This window comes from Euprymna scolopes, chromosome 8, assembly GCF_053919585.1.
Source record: "Euprymna scolopes isolate OS-2025 chromosome 8, ASM5391958v1, whole genome shotgun sequence".
NCBI classification, from domain to species: domain Eukaryota; kingdom Metazoa; phylum Mollusca; class Cephalopoda; order Sepiida; family Sepiolidae; genus Euprymna; species Euprymna scolopes.
In genome coordinates, this window is record NC_136489.1 from 93574937 (window position 1) to 93597880 (window position 22944).

A 22944-nucleotide genomic window follows, 5' to 3' on the forward strand; every position below is an offset into this window, starting at 1 on the left:
TAAATAAATTTAGAGAAGAAAATACATGTCTATGAACAGGCAGTTAAGGGCAGGACCAAGTAGTTTATCATCAAAAGGCATAAAACAGTTTCAAGAGCAGAAATATCTTGCAATAAACACATTGCATAGATATCTATTTTCAGTGTATGTAATCTCTTGTATTGAATCATCCAGTCTATGAGAGGGAAGATGCAACTAAACAGACACAGCATCACCTTTATTGTAGGATGATAGTTTTCATCAAGTTTTGAACTTTCCCTATATTTTATAGACTATTTCGTTGATCATCAAAGAAAAAATTAAAATAAAAAATATTTTTCTTTGCATAACTTAAAACCAATTTTTTAATTTATGTAACAGTAGGAGATGTAGATATTCTGAAACCAATGGTAAAACTGCTTACAACCACTGTAAATGTTTATTGGAAGCAAAGAAGAGTCCTGTGCACTGCTACCCTTGCTATAAGAAGTGAGGTTTTAAACCTTTCCTATATTTGCTTCACTATTTGGTTGATCATTAAAATCCAAAAAAATAATTAGGACTATTTTCTGAATTCTAATTTTCTTCTCTTAAAAATGAAGAAAGCTTTCGATTTTAACTTATGTACTTGTAGGATCATGTAGAATTTTCATGGTTGCTTTTTTCATTGAAATGTTTTTAAAAGTTGAAATATGATAAAATGTAACAATCTTAGATGATAATTCTATTTTATTATAAAGGTACTAAGAAAATTTTAATTTTTAGCTTCATTTTTATACATGTTTCTTCTACAAATTTGGAGTAATAACTTTCTCATCGAAAATTTTTGTAATTTAATTAACTTGCATTGAAAACATTGGTTGTTGTCTGCTTCTTATTTTCATAAACAAAGAAATATATTTTACTACTGTCTTCAGTTTGGATGGATTGCTTCCTTTTGATTTCATGCATGGCAACACCTCAAAGGCCGGTAATGACCAAGATCTCTCTGGTTCTCTCTCTTCTGACCTTAAGCACAGAGTGCAATGAGGTACAAAGTTTTTAGTAAATATTAATTATATATTATATATTAATTATATAATTATATATTAATTAATTTATTGAAAAGAAAAAAAAATTAATAAAAAAGTAAACATGCACAAAAACATGCAACATGTTCACAAAATGTAAAGAGAAGAGATAAAATAATATGCTCAGTCATTACTCAAATAATGTAAGAGAGAAGTCATATTTTAAGTTGCAAAGATTTTTTTTTTTTTTTTATGCATTATTTAAAATTTTTACCTTAACAATCCTCCAAACTCGATTTTTTTACACAAACAAAAGCCAAGTACGTTTTTGTATTCTAAACAACATACTAAAAGGGAATAAAAGACAAAATAATTAGGTAAAATCAATGTGATGCTAAATTCTAAAATCTGACAAGATAATTTTGTGGATTATATTTTCTAAAAAAATTATAGTTATCATTTTAAACCATTTTAAAAACCGTACAAGTTTATTTTAATTCTATTTAAATTAAGTTTGGAAAATTAAAATTTCAAGCAGCCATACAGGATTAATAATAAGGAAATGGTGACTTTGATAGCCGCAAAAAATTATTATTATTATTATTATTATTATTATTATTATTATTATTATTATTATTATTATTATTATTATAACTTGCAAATATATGTTATTTCTGCATGCACACACACACACACACATATATATATATATATATATATATATATATATATATATATATATATATATATATATATATATATATATATAAATCTGTCTGGGCCTTAATAGGTTTCGTTGCTATATATTTTTTCTTTTTCTTTTTCTTCCCCCCCCCCCCGCCTCTGTTTCTATGTCTCCCTTTTCCTTTTTCGTTTCTTTTTTTTTTCTTCATCCATTCAAATTCGATTCTCCCACTACCACCTTTTCAAATTTTAGAATAAGCATTCAGTTGGATAATTTTTTTCACTTGTGCTGATTTATAAATATGATGCATGAACATAATTTTAATCACTAAAGCTGCATCTAACTTTTTTAATGTCTATTTTGCTTGGCGTTGTTAAGCAATTCTTTTCTTTTCTTTCATCTATTTCATTTTGTTTTATCTGTCTCCGGAAATTGTGCTTTTATTCACAAATTGTAATTACACTTTGGAGTGCATTATGAAACTTATATATTAAAAAACTATAAAATTATATGCTTATTAAAAAAACATCTTCACCGGATTGATATAATAAAATATTTACCGGATATCTCATCTAACCAAAGGAAAAACCAAGGAATCATGCCAACTTCGGATTGTTACCTTGTGCATTGGAAGAATTACGATACGGATGGGATCTCTTACTCTATGATTTAAAAACTTTTAATTATGATTTTCTATGTTTATTACATTTAGCAAATTAGGTATAAACCATTATAATATTTGCTAATATTTTTCCCTCTGAGGAGATGGGTAAACATCGAAAACCTATAGGTTAAGTAAATATACTTATTAAAATGTATTCTTTGTCTTGCATATAATAAAAATTCTAGATTTGAAATTTAACCGTTTCACATCATAAAATTTAAATTATTAAATTATGATATATATATTGTATGCATGTATGTATATGCATATATGTATATATATGCATATAAATACATATAAATGTGTATATGTATATACATATAAATGTGTATATGTATATATATGTATATACATACATATGAGTGTGTATATATATATATATATATATATATATATATATATATATATAGGAAAATATGTGTGTTTATATATATATATGAATATATAAATATATATGTGTATATAAATATATATATATATATGTATACATATATGTACGTATATATGTGTGTATACATATGTATATATACGTGTGTGTGTGTGTGTGTGTGTATTATCCACTGACACGTGTTTCGTCATCTACGACTCATCAGAATGGCTGAATCTAGCAAGTTTCGGAATTCAGACTTCATAATAAGAAGCTTAAACCTCTTTCTCTGGGCTATCTCGCACGACTACTGAATATATCACATTTTACGTAGATGAATATTTGATTAATATATTTTTACTTGCAGGATTTTATCCATTCTAAACTAATGATTAAGTTATGAACTTTTTAAAGTATTCGTAATGTGGGTTATACTTAGTTTAATTTAGTTTTATGCAAACGTAGTAAAAAAAAAATAATTAACTTAAAACAACATTGCCTTCATGGATAGCAGCAGGAGTTTCTTAGTTCCCTAACTTTCTCTGGGCAACACCGGACACGGGTCTTGCTGGTATGTATGTAACTGATTATAATGCTAACCATTCATGATAAATTTCAAAAGTTTTAAATAAGACAATAATTGCCAGTGTTTAAAAGAATATATTTGATAAATATTTGATAGATTTTTAATGTTTTCAAATAATTTTAGAAACGTTCTTGATCAGATTGTTTTATTTGCATCCGATGACATTTTTGCATGTAGAATGGGTATAAAGTTTATTGTAATTATGGTTAACTAAAGCTGACTGCCATAAAAATTTTATTAACCCTCAAAGGATTTTACACATACTTTTTTTTTTATATTCTATCCTCATAGATAATATAAAGAAATGTATGACACTGTTTTCTGTTGTAATGTTTAAGTCTGTGAAGCACAAGAACATCCGTTATTTTCTCAAAGACAATAGCTTTAATTTCGTTTTGCATGATTTATTTATAGAATTATTTTTTCACCTACAATAGTGAGAAATCTTTTCAAATTTCTAGCATTCTCTTTTGATTAACATTGCAAAACAGTCTTCTAAAAAACACAATAATATAAATAAAAACGTAGAAATGTTTTTAATTTAAATAAAAAAAAGCACATGAAGGGCTATTGAAATAAACTAAAAAAAAAGACATGCAAGATAATTCCTTTTCAGCTTATCATTATGGACGAGATTCAGAAATAAAAATGATAAAATAATAAACTCATAAACTAAAAGTGCCCGTTTTTCACAGAAGTGGTTAAAATTACATTGACTCCTGAATTCTGCAAAAATTGCTGACTCTTCAACTAAGTTGGGTTTTTTTTTTTGTTGTTTGAGCCAACTCAAATAATTTTTTTAGCTAATTTCTTTACTTGAAAGTCAACTGAAAAAGATTTCACACCCAATTTTGGGGTTTGTTAAGAAAAAAATTTCACAATTGGAGAATTAGATGAAAAAATATTGAGTCTGTACAAAATAAACTTAAGATGTGTAAATACAAAAAATCTAGACTTAAATTCCTGACCTCTGAGGTTTAAAACCAATTTGAAAATCGGATTTCTTTTTACTCACTAGCAGTTTTAACATTAGTCGATATCAATGATTGTTCACTGGTAATAAGTGGTGTTCTGAATGACAAGTCTTCTCAAAGTTCTATCATTCTCTGACTCTCTTGATAACGATTGAAAAACATTTTGTATTATTGCAACAGCTATTTACCATCGTAATTTTACCATTGGAGATTGATTTTCATAACTAGATATATTCTGAAACTACAGAAATAAGATTACTTCCATAAATATATATCTTTTAGCTTGAATAAACTGAGACAATGATATTGTGGGGTCTACGCTCAAAGTGGTCGTTCATAAAATGGAAATAGTTTTAAGCATTACAACAATATACAAAAAGTCAAGGCTATAACTGTAGAATTTTCCCAGAATTTTCTAGTTATTATTATTATTATTATTATTATTATTATTATTATTATTATTATTATTATTAAAATGATAATAGGATATGAACTGACAGCAAGTTCTAGTACTGCTTGACTTTTATTATTCTTTTTAGTAATACTGCCAGATTTCCATTCTTTCTTGGATTTATTCTTCATTTTCTCAATGGCTTTTTGGATACATCTGATGAGAATGTATGTTTATGGCTGTCACTATTCATTGAGAGAGAAAAATGCCCATTTGGAACTCTCCTAAAAACTTGCATAAAATTGTGACCATTTTTGTTTATCGATTGTAAGAAAAATGTTAGTTTTTCTTTTCCCTATTTTATACTTTTCCCTAATTGTCTTTTTTACGTTTCCAATCTATTTCCAGATGGATACAGTCAACTCAAGTTGTTCCTTAGTTTCGCAGTTGGTGGTTTGTTGGGAGATGTTTTCTTGCATCTTTTACCAGAAGCCTGGAACCATGTTAATACATCTGGTAAGTTGAAAATTACTTTCTTCATATTAACTATTTTCAGTTTGTAAGTTTTCCTACTTAGAAACATTAAATCTGCTGATAAATTTTACATTTCTGCAGAATTTGCAATTAAAAATCCTAATACAATGAAATTTGAAATGAGGAAAAATTAAAGTTGTTTTCTAAAGAAAACAAAAAGATAAACAAAATGTACCTGCTATGCTGCTGGTTTTTTCTTTTCTTAATATATGAAATACCAGATCATGTGACAACGAGGTGCTTAAACATTGGGTTTATTAAGTCACAAAGTCATAAATGTAAAAGGCAGTACTCTGAAGTTCACTTCCTCGATTCGCCTTTTTTTATATCTGACCACTGAAAGAGCATATTTATCAATCCCTCTTTTCCTCTTCTTTTGTCTGATTCATACCTTTGTTAAGGATATTAGTGAAATTGACTGAATAGTCCTGCCAGAACATGAACATTATATAATATAACCTATAAGACCTGTAAAGTAATTCTTTTTAGACGTTTTCTAGTTTTATTTATAACAATAGATGTGTTAGTTCTTGGGAATGGAGCAGTCTTTCATTTGCAGCTCTAAGATATATTTCTGAATTTTTGTTTTACTTTTTCTTGGTTTAGAAGCAACGTTGAGCCTGGTCAGTACTAAAATGGGTGATCATTTGAGAATTCCAGATACTGTATGTGCTCTCCGCTTATCCCAGCATTGTTTCCAGTCGTTTAGCACTTCTCCTTGCTACTGGATTTAGCAGTGTCGATTCAGGAGAGGTGTGGTGGAGAATTGCGCAACCCTTGCCTCACAGTTACATGTGCAGCTACTCTCATTGTTTTTCAAGACTTTCATCATCATTGTTATATTCAGTTTAATGTCAGTTTTATATGATGGCATGTGTTGGACAATTTTAAGAAATTAATTTCCAAACCAAGCAATCTCTGGCCAGGTTTCTATTTATCCCTCTTTCTCTCCAGTCCATTTTTATTACTTTCTCTCATACTTGTTTACCTTCCCCTATCAACTGGACATGCTACCTTAACTATTCTACACCTACTGACCTATAAACTCTCATCCATTCTTTCAACATGATCGTATCATCAGTCTTTTGTTCTACACACATCTCACTATACTGTCCACATTTAATTTCCCTCAGATGTCATCAGAACTTAAGCTTGTCTTTAAGACTCGCATGAAATATTTGTCATTTCATTCTCATATCATTTCCCTTCATGCAACGTATGTCCTCAATACTCACCAATTAGTTTTCACTTTCATATATCTTCACACTGCATACACATGCTTGATAAACTCTTCCTTTGGTCAGTAGTGGTAATTCTCTGCAGATTAGTAATGACAAAAGTTCCCTTAACTTACTCCATCAACTCCTAACTCATGCAATCACACCAATCCCTGTTCCATCCTATTCTTCAATAGTATCACCCACATAACAAAACTTTTCAACTATCTCAATAGTTGTAGCATCCAGATATACTTTGTCCATATCTGAGTTTTCATCCATTACCATTGTCTAATACTTCTTGCAGACAAATTGGTTATCCTCTCTCGACCTACTAGTAATTCCACTCCAATTCTTGTGTACCCAATGGTTTCAAGTACCATAAAAGATTGAATTATACCGGACTCCTTTTTCACAAATTGAGCAGAGAAACTTTGCTTCTTTTTTTTTTTGGAGGGGTGGAACTTTCCAATACTACAAATATTGATCATCACTTTGGTCTTAGTAAAAGTGACTCCCAGAGTTTTATTTTCATTGCATGCAAATCATCCATTGCTTCACAAGCAAGTACTAAATCATCAACACTGAGCATCTCTTCTGGACAACTCGTACAAAACTCTCTGGGCAATGCTTTTAAAACACAAATGAAAAGCAACAGTCTCAGTCAAGAATCCTAATGTACTTTTATTTTAGCATTAAAGTTGTCACTGAAGAAAGGAAATAGGGGTAGAAGTGGGGTGAAGGAAGAGAGGAGAAGTACGATCATGTGTGGTCAAACTTTTGCAATGAGGAGGTATTGGTATTATTTTAACCTGGCGGTTGTTTATTGGTCTACCAATATCTCCCAACTGCGACAGCTTGACCACATGAGATCATACTTCCCCCTTCTTCTTTCACCCCTCTTTCTTCACCAAACCTCCTTCCAAAACATTTACTACTCACATTCACAAAGTATACACCCCACTTTTTTCAGAGCATAAACCACACCTGAATATATTTTAAAAAAAAAAAAAACGAATATTAATCTTGACTCTCGTTTCAATATCGCCCTTTTTTAAGTCTGATGAAGTGGTCTCTTTGAATTGGGATTCCACTGAAACATGTATGCACATATAACCAATAGTGTTTGTATAATAAGCAGACTATATACCTGTTTTGTCCTCCACTGAGGACTCTTTAATAATCACGCGGGTTTCTAGGAAACCAGTCTATACAGCCATATATATATATATATATATATATATATATATATATATATATAATTGCGAATGCAAACAAAAAAAATAATAAAACATTTATGAAATGCAAATGAACAATGAAACAAAGTGCCCTCTGGGTTCAGTACATCTTGCTCAAACAGAAAGAAGGGGGAGACTCTTTCAAAACCCGGAAAATGTACAACAGACGAACGAACAACGTATGAAAATAAAGAAGACACGAACACAAATGATAACGCTTCAAAGTTAACTTTATTATAAAAATTAAACTATGGTAGGGAGGGGGGGGGAATGGGATTAAGTAAAATAAAAAAAACAAATTACGTGGATGTGGAAGGGGTATCTTAATCTACTATTTGAAAACGTCAATGAGAAATATATCGATATAAAAAAATACATTAATACAAACAAAACAATGGTAAAATGAACTTTCCAACTTTATATACAAGAGAGAGGTATGCAGAGAGGACTTACAGTTTTTATTTTTCCTTTCCTTTTTTTTTTCTTTTGTACGTGAGGGTTAGCCACCATTTTATTCACTTCGAACGACCGTTTGTAACATGCGATATATTCCTTATGTATTATTCATCCACTGTTTCAGTTATTCTCTGCTGTATATCTTTTGGTGCACCATGTTCCTCACCATTTTACGGTCGGCATTAGCTCATTTCTTTCGCTGTTAATGGGGAGGGGGGGTCGACATTATCTGTTTTGTTCTCTGTCGTTGGGTGAAGATTTTTTTACATCGGCTCGGCATGTGACCCGGTAACCCTGCTTGCTGATTCACCCACTGAACATCTTTCTCACCTCTCTCTCTTTATCTCTTCTATACTCTCTCTTTTTTTCCATGTTCATTTTGCCCTGGCAAAAAAAATAAAGAACGACAAAAAAACGATACATTTTTCGCCGACCTTGAATTAAATTTTTAAATTTTCATTTAAATACATAATACAATTTAAGAATTATGTCACAATATATATATATATATATATATATATATATATATATATATATATTTATACATATATATATACATATATATATATATATTTATACATATATATATACATATATATATATATATTTATACATATATATACATATATATATTTATACATATATATATACATATATATATTTTTCGTCGACCTTGAATTAAATTTTTAAATTTTCATTTAAATACATAATACAATTTAAGAATTATGTCACAATATATATATATATATATATATATATACATATATATATTTATACATATATATATACATATATATATACATATATATGTTTATACATATATATATACATATATATATACACATATATACATATATATACACATATATATACATATCTATATATATATATATATATACATATATATATACATATATATATTTATATATATATATACATATATATATACATATATATATGCATATATACATATACATATATATACATATACATATATATATACATATATATATGCATATATACATATATATACATATATATATGTATACATATATATGCATATATATGTACATATATGCATATATATATGTATATATACATATATGCATATATATATACATATATGCATATATATATACATATATGCATATATATATGCATATATATATACATATATGCATATATATATATACATACATATATGCATATATATATGCATATACATATATGCATATATACAAGAGATATATATATATGCATATACATATATGCATATATATATATACATATATGCATATATATATACATATATATATATACATATATGCATATATATATATATATATACATATATGCATATATATATATATATATATATATATACATATATGCATATATATATATATATACATATATGCATATATATATATATATATATATGCATATATATATATATATATATATATATATATATATATATGCATATATATATATATATATATATATGCATATATATATATATATATATATATATATATGCATATATATATATATATATGCATATATATATATATATATATATGCATATATATATATATATATATATATATGCATATATATATATATATATATATATATATATGCATATATATATATATATATATATATGCATATATATATATATATATATATGCATATATATATATATATATATATATATATATGCATATATATATATATATATATATATGCATATATATATATATATATATGCATATATATATATATATATATATGCATATATATATATATATATATGCATATATATATATATATATGCATATATATATATATATATGCATATATATATATATATATATGCATATATATATATATATATGCATATATATATATATATATGCATATATATATATATATATATGCATATATATATATATATATGCATATATATATATATATATATATGCATATATATATATATATATATGCATATATATATATATATATATATATATATATATGCATATATATATATATATATGCATATATATATATATATATATATATATATGCATATATATATATATATGCATATATATATATGCATATATATATATATATATATGCATATATATATATGCATATATATATGGGGGAGGTGATAATTTAGTAATTTAAATTTTATGATGTGAAATGGTTAAATTTCAAATCTAGAATTTTTATTATGTGCAAGACAAAGAATATATTTCAATAAGAATATCTCCTTAACTATAAGTTTTCGATGTCTTCCCATCTCCTCAAAGAAAATATTAGCAAATATTATAATGGTTTATACCTAATTTGCTAAATACAATAAACATAGAAAATCATAATGAAAAGTTTTTAAAGTTCAGATGTGTGCCAGGAGCTGGTTGGTGAAAGATCTTGGTCTTTTTAATGTTAAGGTCAAGTCCCAGGAGACGGTAGGCATCCAAGATGCTCTGGAGAACCGCTTCTGAGTAAGCAACCAGCACATTGTCATCTGCATATTGAAGCTCCATGAACGATGGGAGGACCTTACTTGTTACCCGAAACCTGCTGACGTTAAAGAGTCTGCCATCCGTCCTGCACATGAGTTTGATTCTGTCAGGTAGGTTCTGGCTAGTGAAGTGAAGGATGGTGGAGATGTAGTTGGGGCAATGATGCAGCCCTGCTTGACACCAGTGTCAATTTTTAAGAGCGATGTTTCCAAGCTGCCATTGCCAACAACAACTGCTGTCATGTCATCATGAAGAAGTCTTAAGATTTTTAGATACTTGTCTGGACATCCAATCTTGGAGAGGACACACCAGAGGGCAATTTTGTTCACAGTCGAAAACCTTTGTGAGGTAAATGAACGCCATGTACAACAGAAGATGTTGCTCCCAACATTTCTTCTGCAGTTGACGAGCTGTAAAAATCATATCAGAGGTTCCTCTGGCAGGACGAAAGCCACACTGCGATTCTGGTCGGATATTTTCTGACAGTGGTAGTAAGCGGTCGGCCAATATACGGGTTAGTACTTTGCCTTTTGTGGACAGGAGGGAGATACCTCTGTAGTTGCCACAGTCCACTTTATCTCCCCTCTTGAAGATTGTGATGATCAAGCATCCCTGAGTTCTGCCGGTATTTCCTCCTTATCCCTTATCTCAGGAGGCTATGGATGTGGCAATAAAGTTTTGGTTCGCCTTGCTTGAGGATTTCTCCAGGAATCCCATCTGGCCCAGAGGCCTTGTTGTTGCTCAGTTTCCTGATGGCATCCTGGATCTTCTTTTCTGTTGGGGGGGGGGGGTACCCAAATGTTCCATGGCAGGATACTGAGGGATCTGGTTGATAGTTTCCAGCTCAACTGTGGTGTTTTGATTTAGGAGCTCCTGGAAGTGTTCTTGCCATCTGCAACTGATACCCACACTGTCCTTCAGCAATGTTTGTCTGCCCTTGGATTGAAGAGGGCTTAGGCCATGATAACTGAGCTCATACACAGCTTTGGTGGCATTAAAGAAACCCTCATGTCTCCTTAGTCTCTAGATTTCCAGGGCCTTCGCCATCCACCATTTGTTCTTCAGCTCTCTTACTCTAGTTTGGACGAGTGCCTTTGTCTTGGAGTGGACCTGCATATATATATATATATATATATATATATATATATATATATATATATATATATATATATATACATTAAAAAAATTGTTCTTTAATAAAGCTTAATTTTTTTCAAGGAATTGTATTAAACTATTCAAATTTACTTCCGATTTATCTAGGGTGGTTAGGATCCAAATTAGTGATGAGATGAGAACTGAATAAATCAGATGAAAATAAATGTCTTCTGAAAAGCGACATGCCATAAACAGCAAAAGCAATTTTTTATTTTATTCTATTCATAACTAAGCCCTGTACCAAAATTCAGCACAATGTTTTTGGAGCATGATTTTATGAGGAATCCAATAGTGGTAATTATTATTCAATCTGATTGCTTGATTTGGGGCAATTTGTGATAAAATTTGTCATAAGAAATGATTTGAGTGATAAGATTGTGTAAAAACTATTTTAGCCTTTATATTTTTAAATTTTAAGAATATAAACTTACAGGGTAATGCTTTGCTTTCATCTTTTAATATATAAAGATGATTTTCATTCTCTGGCAACCATAGGTACCTCTGCTATTATATATATATATATATATATATATATATATATATATATATATATATATATATAATGAGAGAAAGAGAGATGTCGTTATTCACATACACATGTTTCATATGGCTAAATGCAGCAAATGGCAAATACATCAACCTCGCTTTTCGAATCCTGCATATTAGCCACCACCAACTGTGCAAGTCCAACACTCTTATACACTCAGACACACACACACATCCATAGATATATGTATAAAATATGTATGATTAAAAATATTCAAAAAATAAAAATAATCTGAAAATCATGCTTGTACTTTAGTTCTGCAACTATTGACTCTGTCACTTTTCAAATACACAAAAACTACAAAAAGCAAAAATGCATTTTCTTATTTTTTATATATTTATGTTTGATATTTTTCAGAAGATTTTATGTGGATTGGCAAATGGGTATTGGCAGGAATCCTTTCTTTTCTCTTGATTGAAAAAGTCATGGGAGAAGAAGATGCAGAAGTAAGTAGAACAAATCCAATATTTCTACACAAGTCCTATTTTTTTATACTAATGTTAACAGTAAGATTTTTGTACCATTACATTTATTTTTTACTTTGTTTCTACTTCAAAATGTTTTGTCAAAATTTTTTATGTGATTCCCCATGAAGACATCAAGTTTGACACAAAGTTACTTTCAATGAAAGGTCAGCATTTTGTAACAGTTAGGGCTGGTTAATAAATAGTAAAATTAATCATAATATTTTTGCACTTCTAACGTGTAAGGATATTAGAGTAATAGTTAAACCTGCCTTTGCTCTTTTGTGCAACAGGACAGGTATTATGCAAGAGAAAGACTTCTTCAAACTGGATATAATTCTCACCTTTAAAGCCAATGCCAATAACAACAAAGGAATTTGGTACTTATCCAGAATTTAACTTTGCATCAGCATCTTCCGGCAAGTTATGTTAAGCAGCCAGAAGATGCTGATGCAATTAACCAATCAGCTGTCAGTAAACAAGTTTCAATGAAATCGTGAAAGTCATTGCAACAAGAAAATGTTTTTAAATCGGAAAAGAATTACAGCATGCTGTGTAAAGTAAAAAAGCCCCCTCCTCTCTCTAAAGATTTAAAGAAACAAATATTAACAGAAAACGTTTTGAAGTAAAAAAGGAAATCCCTTTCCCCCCAAAAAAGATTTAGCAATTGAAAAAGAAAAAATAAATCATTTTTTACAATGGTTTCAATGCTTTTGTCATAAAAAATTATTTGCAAGTTATTTTGTTTAGACTAAGCAAAAACAAAAAAGACTAAGCAAAAACAAAAAAAAGTTAAAAAAGAAAAATTAATTTTTTATATTTTTTCAATGTTTTCGTTGTAAAAACCTTTCTTGAAACTGAAAAAAAATATTTGTTTTCTTTCATGATTGTTTTCATATTTCCGATGTAAAAAATGGTTTATTTGAAAACTTTTACTGAAAAAGACTTTTACATGCTTTTCTTAAATTTTTGTTTCTTTCATATACTAACACTTACAGTGACTATTTTCTTGCTTGAGAGTTTAGTTGTCAACACTTTAATTTTATCTGGCACTTTTTGCAACGGCTTTTTCTGACTACTTAAGCAACCATGCTGCAAAATGCAAACGTGAAGTTGGATTATGTTCTTAATAAGTATCAAGATTTCTTTCATTTGAATTTTTGCATTGTTTTTCTATCAACTATTATTTCTAGTTCAGGGATCATCTGCCTATTTTTTTTTTTTTTTTTTTTTTTTTGCTAATTATTGATTTGCATTTATACTAGTTGAGTCTGTAAAATTCCTAGTTTTAGAAATTAGTGCATTAAAAAAAGAATCCAATTGAAACTTATTTTAAGGTTTTTTCATTTACTGAAAAATTTCAGTTTTTTTGATTTACTGAAAATTTCAGTTTTTTTTTTATTTACTGAAAATTTCATAATTTAGTCCTTATGTTCATTTCTTTTCCATTAAATAAATATGAACTATAAATCATTAAAAAAATAAGAGAGTAATATTTTTAAATAATTTATAAAACTGTTAAGATAATACTGCATGTTTTTAAAAATTTCAGCAAAGGAAACTTTTTTTTTTATTTGTATTATTCGGACTACTATCCTAATCTTTTTTTTTTTTTTTTAGTTAATTAAATATTAAGAAAAACGGTCAGGTCTTGAGTATAATCTGGGGTGAATGGCCAAATACAAATGCTGTAGCATATCTTATATGCTAGAAAAAGATGTGGCCTGATAGGTCACCCATTGAGTTTAGGACAGACCTTGAATAACAAAATAAAAATTAGTTTGCAAATCCCGTTAAATATGACAAAGTGGGTGGTAGGATGGGGTAAAAGCAATGCCTTCTTCAAGTGTGTCAAAAACTGTTTAGTGTTGGATCAGAATGGATTTGGGAGTAGTGCTATCTAAGGAGTAACTTCACACTTCACAAATTTAGGACTTGCCGTCAAATGCACTCTGTAGTCATACCCAAAACCTAAGTTTCAGGTTGTCAAAGTTAAGAATTTGGGTTACTAACTCTATATTCGTGTTTTCTCTTACTTTTTTAATTAGGGTATCTAGATTTCGCTCATTAAAAACAAATAAACACAAACGTTGAATCCACAGAGATGTCCTAAAATCCATTTGGACTGCCAACTTCACAGCCCTGTTTAAAAACGTACCTGACCCAACGAATTTCATCAACGAATTCTTTTTAACCTTACATAATTAGCTATTTCCTTTATACACCACACCCTCATCTCAACATCTAAGACTCATTGCTCTATTTCTTCCTTGCACTCAGGGTGTGTGCACACCGCCTCCACCACCACCACCATCACACCCCAGCAGTCTTCAATAAAGGAATTAACTGTCTACGTTTTTTATTATGCTTTGTCAATGATTTTTTTGTCAAGGTGTTGAGTAGAAACAGGGTTTGTACAAAGGGAAACTTGGTAGTTCTTCACACGTTTTTCTAACTTGATGTAGATTGATACTACAAAAATGATACTTCGATTGTATTATTTATGTTACTAGACTTTTCTCTCGGTTAAAAACAGGCAAAAGTTATACTCTGTTGACTTAGGAGTGTCTCTTTGGTCATTTCTATTTTAACCATTTAACTATTTTGATACTTTAAAAAACATTGTGCAGGACAGTTACAGTATTAATATGCTATTAATAAGCAGATTAAATTTTGTTAATATTTCCGCCAATACTTCCCACAAATGCTTTAATTCCTGTTTTATCATTATTTCTGAATTCATCTAATTCCATCTGAAAATGTTCAACATCCAAAATTATATTACCCTACCAGCTGTACCTATCTAGTGTTGTCCGAGAGTAAAAGGAATTAATTTTGACTTTAATTTTGTAATTAAAATTTGGGAAATTAAATTATTTCAGTAGTTTGTTTCAGTACTTAACGCTAATCAGTTTCGAGCACACAAGAAATGATAATGTATAATTAATGTGCTGTTACCAGATCAGGCTATCTGAAGCTATCAGCATCCTGACTTAAATGCACCAAACATTAATGTTACTACTTTTTCCTTTCTCTTTGCAAAACTCAATCATGTTCTGCAAAGTCAGAGCAAAATCAATTTTCCTCTGTAAAAATAACCAAACCAAACACCATGAATAAATATTTGAACATATATATATATAACTTGAAACATAAAAACTTTTCACAATATTACTGGATTCCACATTAAATAATCTGAAAATGGTTGATATGTCATAAAAACAAAACAAATAAAACATGTTTGAAGTCACATAATTTAATAAATATAGGTATTTTAGTGTTGAATAATTTAAGGAAAAAATCTTAATGTAATTCCATGCAATTAACTACTATTTAATCTATTTCAGTAAGTAAAGGAAAATGTCTCCATTCTAAAAGTATATTTTATTTCACGTCATTATTTTTCTGAAAATACTTCTTTCAAAGTATTTTCAGAAAAATAATGACGTGAAATAAAATATATTTGTGTCAATAACATATAGTGAAAGGAAAGACAAAAATATAGGCTGGTCTGAATCAAGTATTAATAAGTTAGACTAATTGTTGTTAGAGACTTTGAAAATCCAGCACAATTTATATGTTAGATTAGAAAAATAGCTCTGTTGGTTAATAGATTTAGTTTTAGAAATTTGTCTTAACCCATAAATTTGTGGATTGCACATAAATATTTAATTACAATCAATAAATGATTATTGTATAGGTCAAGGACTATTGTTCTGAAATCACTTTATCTAAACTAAACAATGAAAAAAATTTTCTTGTTATTTTATGCTCTTCTTTTATTCGGAGTTTCGTCTATGGGTAACCAATTACTTTTATTTCTCTTTTTCCCTCTCTCAAGTTAGATATGGTGATAGCTCATATAAAAGAAAAAAGTCTCTAAATCTAATTAAAAACAACGTTCAATACAGTCACTGTTGATTATTATTTTATGCCATCATTTGGCTTAATTTTGACTCCACATGTTGATCATGTTACGCACGGCCATATTGTTATGTTGTTCTTTAGAACTAGAATCTGCATTGGGATAAATCGATAACTACAATGTGGAATATTGTGAATATTAATTAATTCAACAATTACCAATCGATCGGTTACATTCCTCAGAGTTTTCACTGTTCATTCTCTTCTCTGGTTGACTGTGGGGGACAATAATCCCAATATGGCTACCTGTTATGTGACTTCTCACCAATTGTTTTAACTTACTATTTCAAAATCCCTTTCCACGTGAGCTTTTCAGAGTATCATGGTATATTTTGGCACTCCTCTGGTATAATATTACACCTGATTATGCATAGAATCTAATTTACAAATTCCAGGTGTCCTGGGTATGACCTACAACTGCATCCTGTGATGAGCACCCCCCCCCCCCGCAATTGTCATTACATTCAGGTTCACTTTCACCTACAGCAGTATCCATCATGATCCTGTTTATGGGTGAAATAGAATCTACCTTTTATAGACTATTTACAAAACATATGCTTACAAAACTAATTATTTTAGAAACTGTTCATATACAAACTATATTTACAGTTTGGGCATAAAACAAGGGGTGATATGCCATAACATCCAATAACCAACCAAATTAGTGTAGTGGTTTTCGAGTATCAAATTTAATGCAAATCTAATATACTTGCATTTTCAAATGGAAGGTTGTACACATATTATGCCCCATAAATATGCCTTAAAATATTCCTACGAAAGTAGAATCTGAGAAATATTTATTAATTAATGTTTAATAACTAGTTAAAATTTCACAAAAATCAGAGATGTCTCTCGGATTCTTCTGACTTGTTCCTCCCCAACTATCTTTGTCAAACAACACTATCAACTGGTCCTTTAAATGGCAAGTTTTCACACCCTTGTGATCCCTTTTGCATAAAACTAAATTAAATTAAATATTGCCGACATTACCTACCCTTATGCCTGACAGTTTTGTTCTAAAATTCATAAATGATTGGACAATTAATCTTGGAATAAATTCTATACATCGAAATATATACACATGCCTAACTTTATGAATAGAGATAAACAAAAATAATACATTATATATATTTATTATTATATTAAGTTGAATTAATCAACATTTATTTCCCTGAGGCTTTTGCCATATATTTTTAACCACACAAAATACATGTTAAAATATTCTTTAGTTTTGAGAGTTATTTTTGAAAAAAATTTCCATTTTTAATTGTTCTAAGTTTGTAATAATTTGCTAATAACTCCTCAACCATCTCTTACTAACTTTCAATCTCATCTCTCACTGTATGTTCTTTGATCCTCTCCTTGCTCATCTCTCTCTCTCTCTCTCTCTCTCTCTCTCTCTCTCTCTCTCTCTCTCTCTCTCTCTACAGTGAAAGGTAATAAGATAATTAAAAAAAAAACTAGAATGGTGCATTATAAACCAAAAAAGTTATTTAACCTATAGCTGGAGAGGAAAAAAGAGAAAGAGTGAGAGAAGCAACCTTTTGTGCTCCAGAATTTATTGTTCTACATAGTCACCACCATTCTCAATGCAATTTTACCAGGAATTCAGTGGCACGTCTCTGCTTTTGACACATGTCCATGACAAAGATTGCTTTCTTAAAGTCTCACACTGTCAATATCTGCGACAGAGAAATGAAACTTTCAGATCATGAATGCCTAAGTTCAGTCATCATAAAAATGCAATTTGCAATCTTCTCTGATTCGTTCAGGTGGAATAAAAAATAGGAGGCATTACTTTTGGAATGCCCCTTGTGTGAAAGAGAGAGAGAGAGAGAATCAGAGGCAATAAATATTCACATAAATAACTGACCTAAAAAAAATTCTCAAACACCAGAAATTTTATTCGGCTTGACATTTTGAGGCATCATTTATTGCCCTCTAATATTTTATTTCCTCTACTAAACATTTTCTTGAATGCTATGGCATAGTGGATACCAACATGCACTATAGAATCAACAGTACGAGTTCAAATCCCATCAGTTTTATTTGATTTATGCATACTAATACCATTCAGAAGAAGGTCAGAAGTTACATCAACTAAAACGTTGTGAAAAGTAGTCCAAAGATTTCAAATAATACGAATAACCAATCCTCATCACAAAAATTCAGAAATATAATGACAAAACATTTCTTGATACTTTTATTGATGGTCACTCTTGGAGAAATAAGTCCAAACTTGTGATTGAGACATCCTGCTATTGAATCCATTACACAGCAAATGATCAGTTGAAACACCTCATGACACCTACAGTTGATTACTCTGCTAGACTACAAGCAAGTTCTGCTATTGAGAATATAAAATCTGAACACTTGGGGGTTTTTTTTCTATTTTATAAAAAAAATAAATAAATAAACCTGAAGCAGAGTTTCTTATAGTCTGTGTTTTTCAGACAGGGTGAAGCTTAAGTAACTCCTTTTATATTATTCATTTTGAAGTTAACAGTGTGCAATTTTTTTTCCTATATTGTAATTTGAGCGATTATAAATCGTGAGCAACAATAATTGCAACCATAGAAATGTATCAACAGGACTGGAAAGACTATTTCCAACCGAAATGCAAAGTGTTTATCCACAAATAAAAAAAAATTCTATAGAAATAAAACAGTAAATGTATGTATGTATGTGTGTGTGTGTGTGGATAAATATTCAACCGATAAACTTTTAAACTACTTGTCACATAACACTGAAATTAACAGGAAATAGTAATCATACACCAAGGATGGTTAATAACGAGTAAAATCTTTGTTTGGATGAATAAATAACACGTACAGAAATATGTCAGCAAGTTGAAATGCAAAATGTTCATTTCAAGTTGCCAACATATTTCTATTACTTTTGTGTAAATTCATTCATAACTTGAAATAATGGTGACTCCTTTGTAAAAAAAAAAAAAATGGTTTGATTTTAAATCTTTCTTGTCTATCTGGTGATAGCTCAAATGGTAGGGAACGTAGTTGGAGCACTAAATGTTTTAATTTTGATTCTAGCTAATGACACCCAACTCATTTTTTTTTTTTTTACTTTTAAATCAGTACTATATATTAGGTACAATATGATATTCAATAGAGAATTGGCTCTGTAATGATAAATACGAAATCTACATGAATTAAAATATAGTTAAGCGTATTTTACTACCAGGCAAGGCTGAGTATCCCCGCCTCACTAAATTGTAAATAAAACTACATTATATTAAAATGAAAACGATCATCGAATATGAAAACAATAAGAGAAAATAGTTAATTAATGAGATATCCTTTTGCAAAGCAATATGTAAATTAGTTGACTTTTTGTCGTCGATCACATACACATAACCAGTGGATTAGTAAGCTGTCATTTTTCTATTGTGAATATGAATATGGCTGTTAGTGTGCCAATTACCCAACTTTATAAATATTTTTTTTTTTTAAAGAATATTTATCTAATTAGAATATTCATTTTAAATGATTGAATTTTACTTTATAAAGGAGAACGTCTTTCTACAGATATTTTCTATGGATCTTGCACCACCAAAAAAATGAGGCAGAATAAATCTATAATTCTCCATTCCCAAAGGATCATTGCCAATTACTCTGGATACTATATCGAACACAATTTAGCTTTAGATTTCTTCAACCAATTTGGAATCTAATAACATCATCCCATCCCATTCTATTCAAGGATTACTATTCCATTTGGATACCAAAATCTCATATCCTTTTTTTGTTTCAGCCATTATTTTCTTTATCTATGTCCCTTAAAAAGATTTAATCATTGATATATTTTCTGAATGGAAAAATTATATCAAACCAGATTTAATATTTTTCTAATTGACTTAGATTAGCCTACATCGAAAATCCATGGATTAAGGAAATTAATTTGAATTGTATTCTTTGTTTTAATAATAAATTTTTGTTTTGAAAAATTATATTTTTCTAAATGAAATTTAAATATAAAAAACTATAAAATATATTTTGTTCGATCTAGTATATTGAGCAATTTTTATTTGGCTGGGATTGTCTTATGTAAAAATATTACCTCCCAAAAATATTTTGTAAGACTTGACACCACAAGATTCAATAATCTGTGATTCAATTCATCTCATTATTCTGATATAAAATATATATATATATATATATATATATATATATATATATATATAGTAGTAGTAAGTTATAAAAATATATATGGCACTTAAGCTACACAGAATATTCCGCGTTTCATCCATGCTAGGATTCATCATGCTTATGCGAAGAGTTGTGGTTGTCTTACGTTTTTATATACGCATATTCTATTGAGATTTTAGTTAGTCAATCAATTTCATAGTTTCCGCCGCGCCACTCCTAATCACCCAATGGGCAGGCACTTACAGGACAAAGGCCCATTTGACCTTAGGTTCAACCCTTCCTTTGTGTGTGCTTTTTTAGCAGGAAGCGTAGATATCTAGTAATCTGACCTATTTTAAACATAGATGTAGTTAAATGTGATGTTCTTTTGTCTATATATTTTTTTAATATTATGTTAGTTTATATGTGTGTGTGTGTATATATATATATATATATATATATATATATATATATATATATATATATATATAGTGATGGGACGATTCCAATATTTTTCTTGATTCTAATACAGTTACAGTTTCCGATTCTTTATAAATCTCTAAAAAGTTATTTTTTCCTGATTACTGTAAAAACACATGCTAAATGTATAAATATGTTCTTAAACGATAAAATACATTTGTGGAGAGATGATCTATAGATTTTTGCTTTATTATTAGTTTAAAATCAATAAATGTTTATTATTACTACCAGCAGTGGAAGATTTTGTTTTAAACAAAATCAAATAAAAAAAAATAATTAAAAGATTCGTCTTTGGCATTGGAAAATATGCACAAATTTTTCTGATTTCAATAACCTAAAAAGTTCTGATTTTTCCGATTCTGATTAATCGTCGCAACACTAATATATATATATACATATATATATATATATATATATATATATATATATATATATATATATATATATATATATATATATATAGGATTATTAATTCTTTTTTGGTCTGATGAAGTGTTGTCCCTGAATTGGGACTCCACTGAAACATATATGCACATATGTAACCTATAATGTTTGTATAATAAACAGACACACACACACACACACATATATATATTACACTGATGAAGCCTAAAGGGACGGTCAAATATTAGGTTCTTTAAAAAAAAAAGTTTTTTCAAAAGTTATTTTGTATTCCTACACGTCCCTAAATAAGAAGTAAAGAAAAGATATAAACATATACATTTTTCCTATTGATTTTTTATACTTATGCATAGATATATATTTATATACACACGTGTATTAGAAGAATACCCATCCTAGAATAGGTAAAATTACTTCTTGGACAGAATAATTTTACAAAAAGCATTAGAAACTTAAAATTGCATTAAAAAAGAGAAAATAAGAAACACTACTTATACTGAAACTTACCTTATTCAATATAAATTAAAAAAGAAAAATAAGAATTCAAAAGGAAAAGTGTAGTGTTTATTCATTAAAAGTAAATAAATATTTTGTTGTTTCATGGATTATAAAGATTAAAATTTATTAATTATTTACTTAAAAAATTGTATTTCCAAAAGAAAAGAAAGGAACATGATTAGATTTATAATGAAACTGAACTTTATTTAATAGAAAAAAAAAAACAAGAATTATGCATGTAAAATAATGTATTTTTGAAGCAAAAGACAGTCAAATACTGCAAAACCGGAATTATAAATTTCGAGAATAAACAAATTATATTCAAACAAATGATTTTTTTAATTAAAATGAAACAATAAATAATTTTTTAAAATCAAAGTTTAAATGAAATAAAATGCTAAGTAACAAATGAATAAATAAAACAAATTAAATTCAAACATAATTTTAATATAAACAAACAATAAAGTTACTAGTGTACAAATATTTCTTTATGAATCAACATGAGGAAATAAATCTGTTGGATAATTTACTTAAATTGTTGATATTGTCCATTTCTGATTATTTTTAATAATAATATTTTCTTTGTGACAAAAATTGTTTAAAAGGGAATTTGACCCACTCCAGATGATTTTTTCTTCTAATTTCTGACAAAACGTTCAATGTTATACACATAGCTAATTGTCTTTGA

At 28.6% G+C, this 22944-nt stretch overlaps 1 protein-coding gene across 1 annotated transcript in view; it reads left to right on the forward strand.

Annotated features, from left to right (window-relative positions):
* Positions 1-22944, forward strand: part of LOC145283638 (zinc transporter ZIP13-like) — a 215771-nt gene that overhangs the window by 136909 nt on the left and 55918 nt on the right. The window contains exons 2-3 of the mRNA XM_080132597.1: positions 5065-5172; positions 12701-12789. Of these exons, the coding sequence (XP_079988723.1) occupies positions 5065-5172; positions 12701-12789 (197 nt within the window). The remainder of the gene's footprint in view (positions 1-5064; positions 5173-12700; positions 12790-22944) is intronic.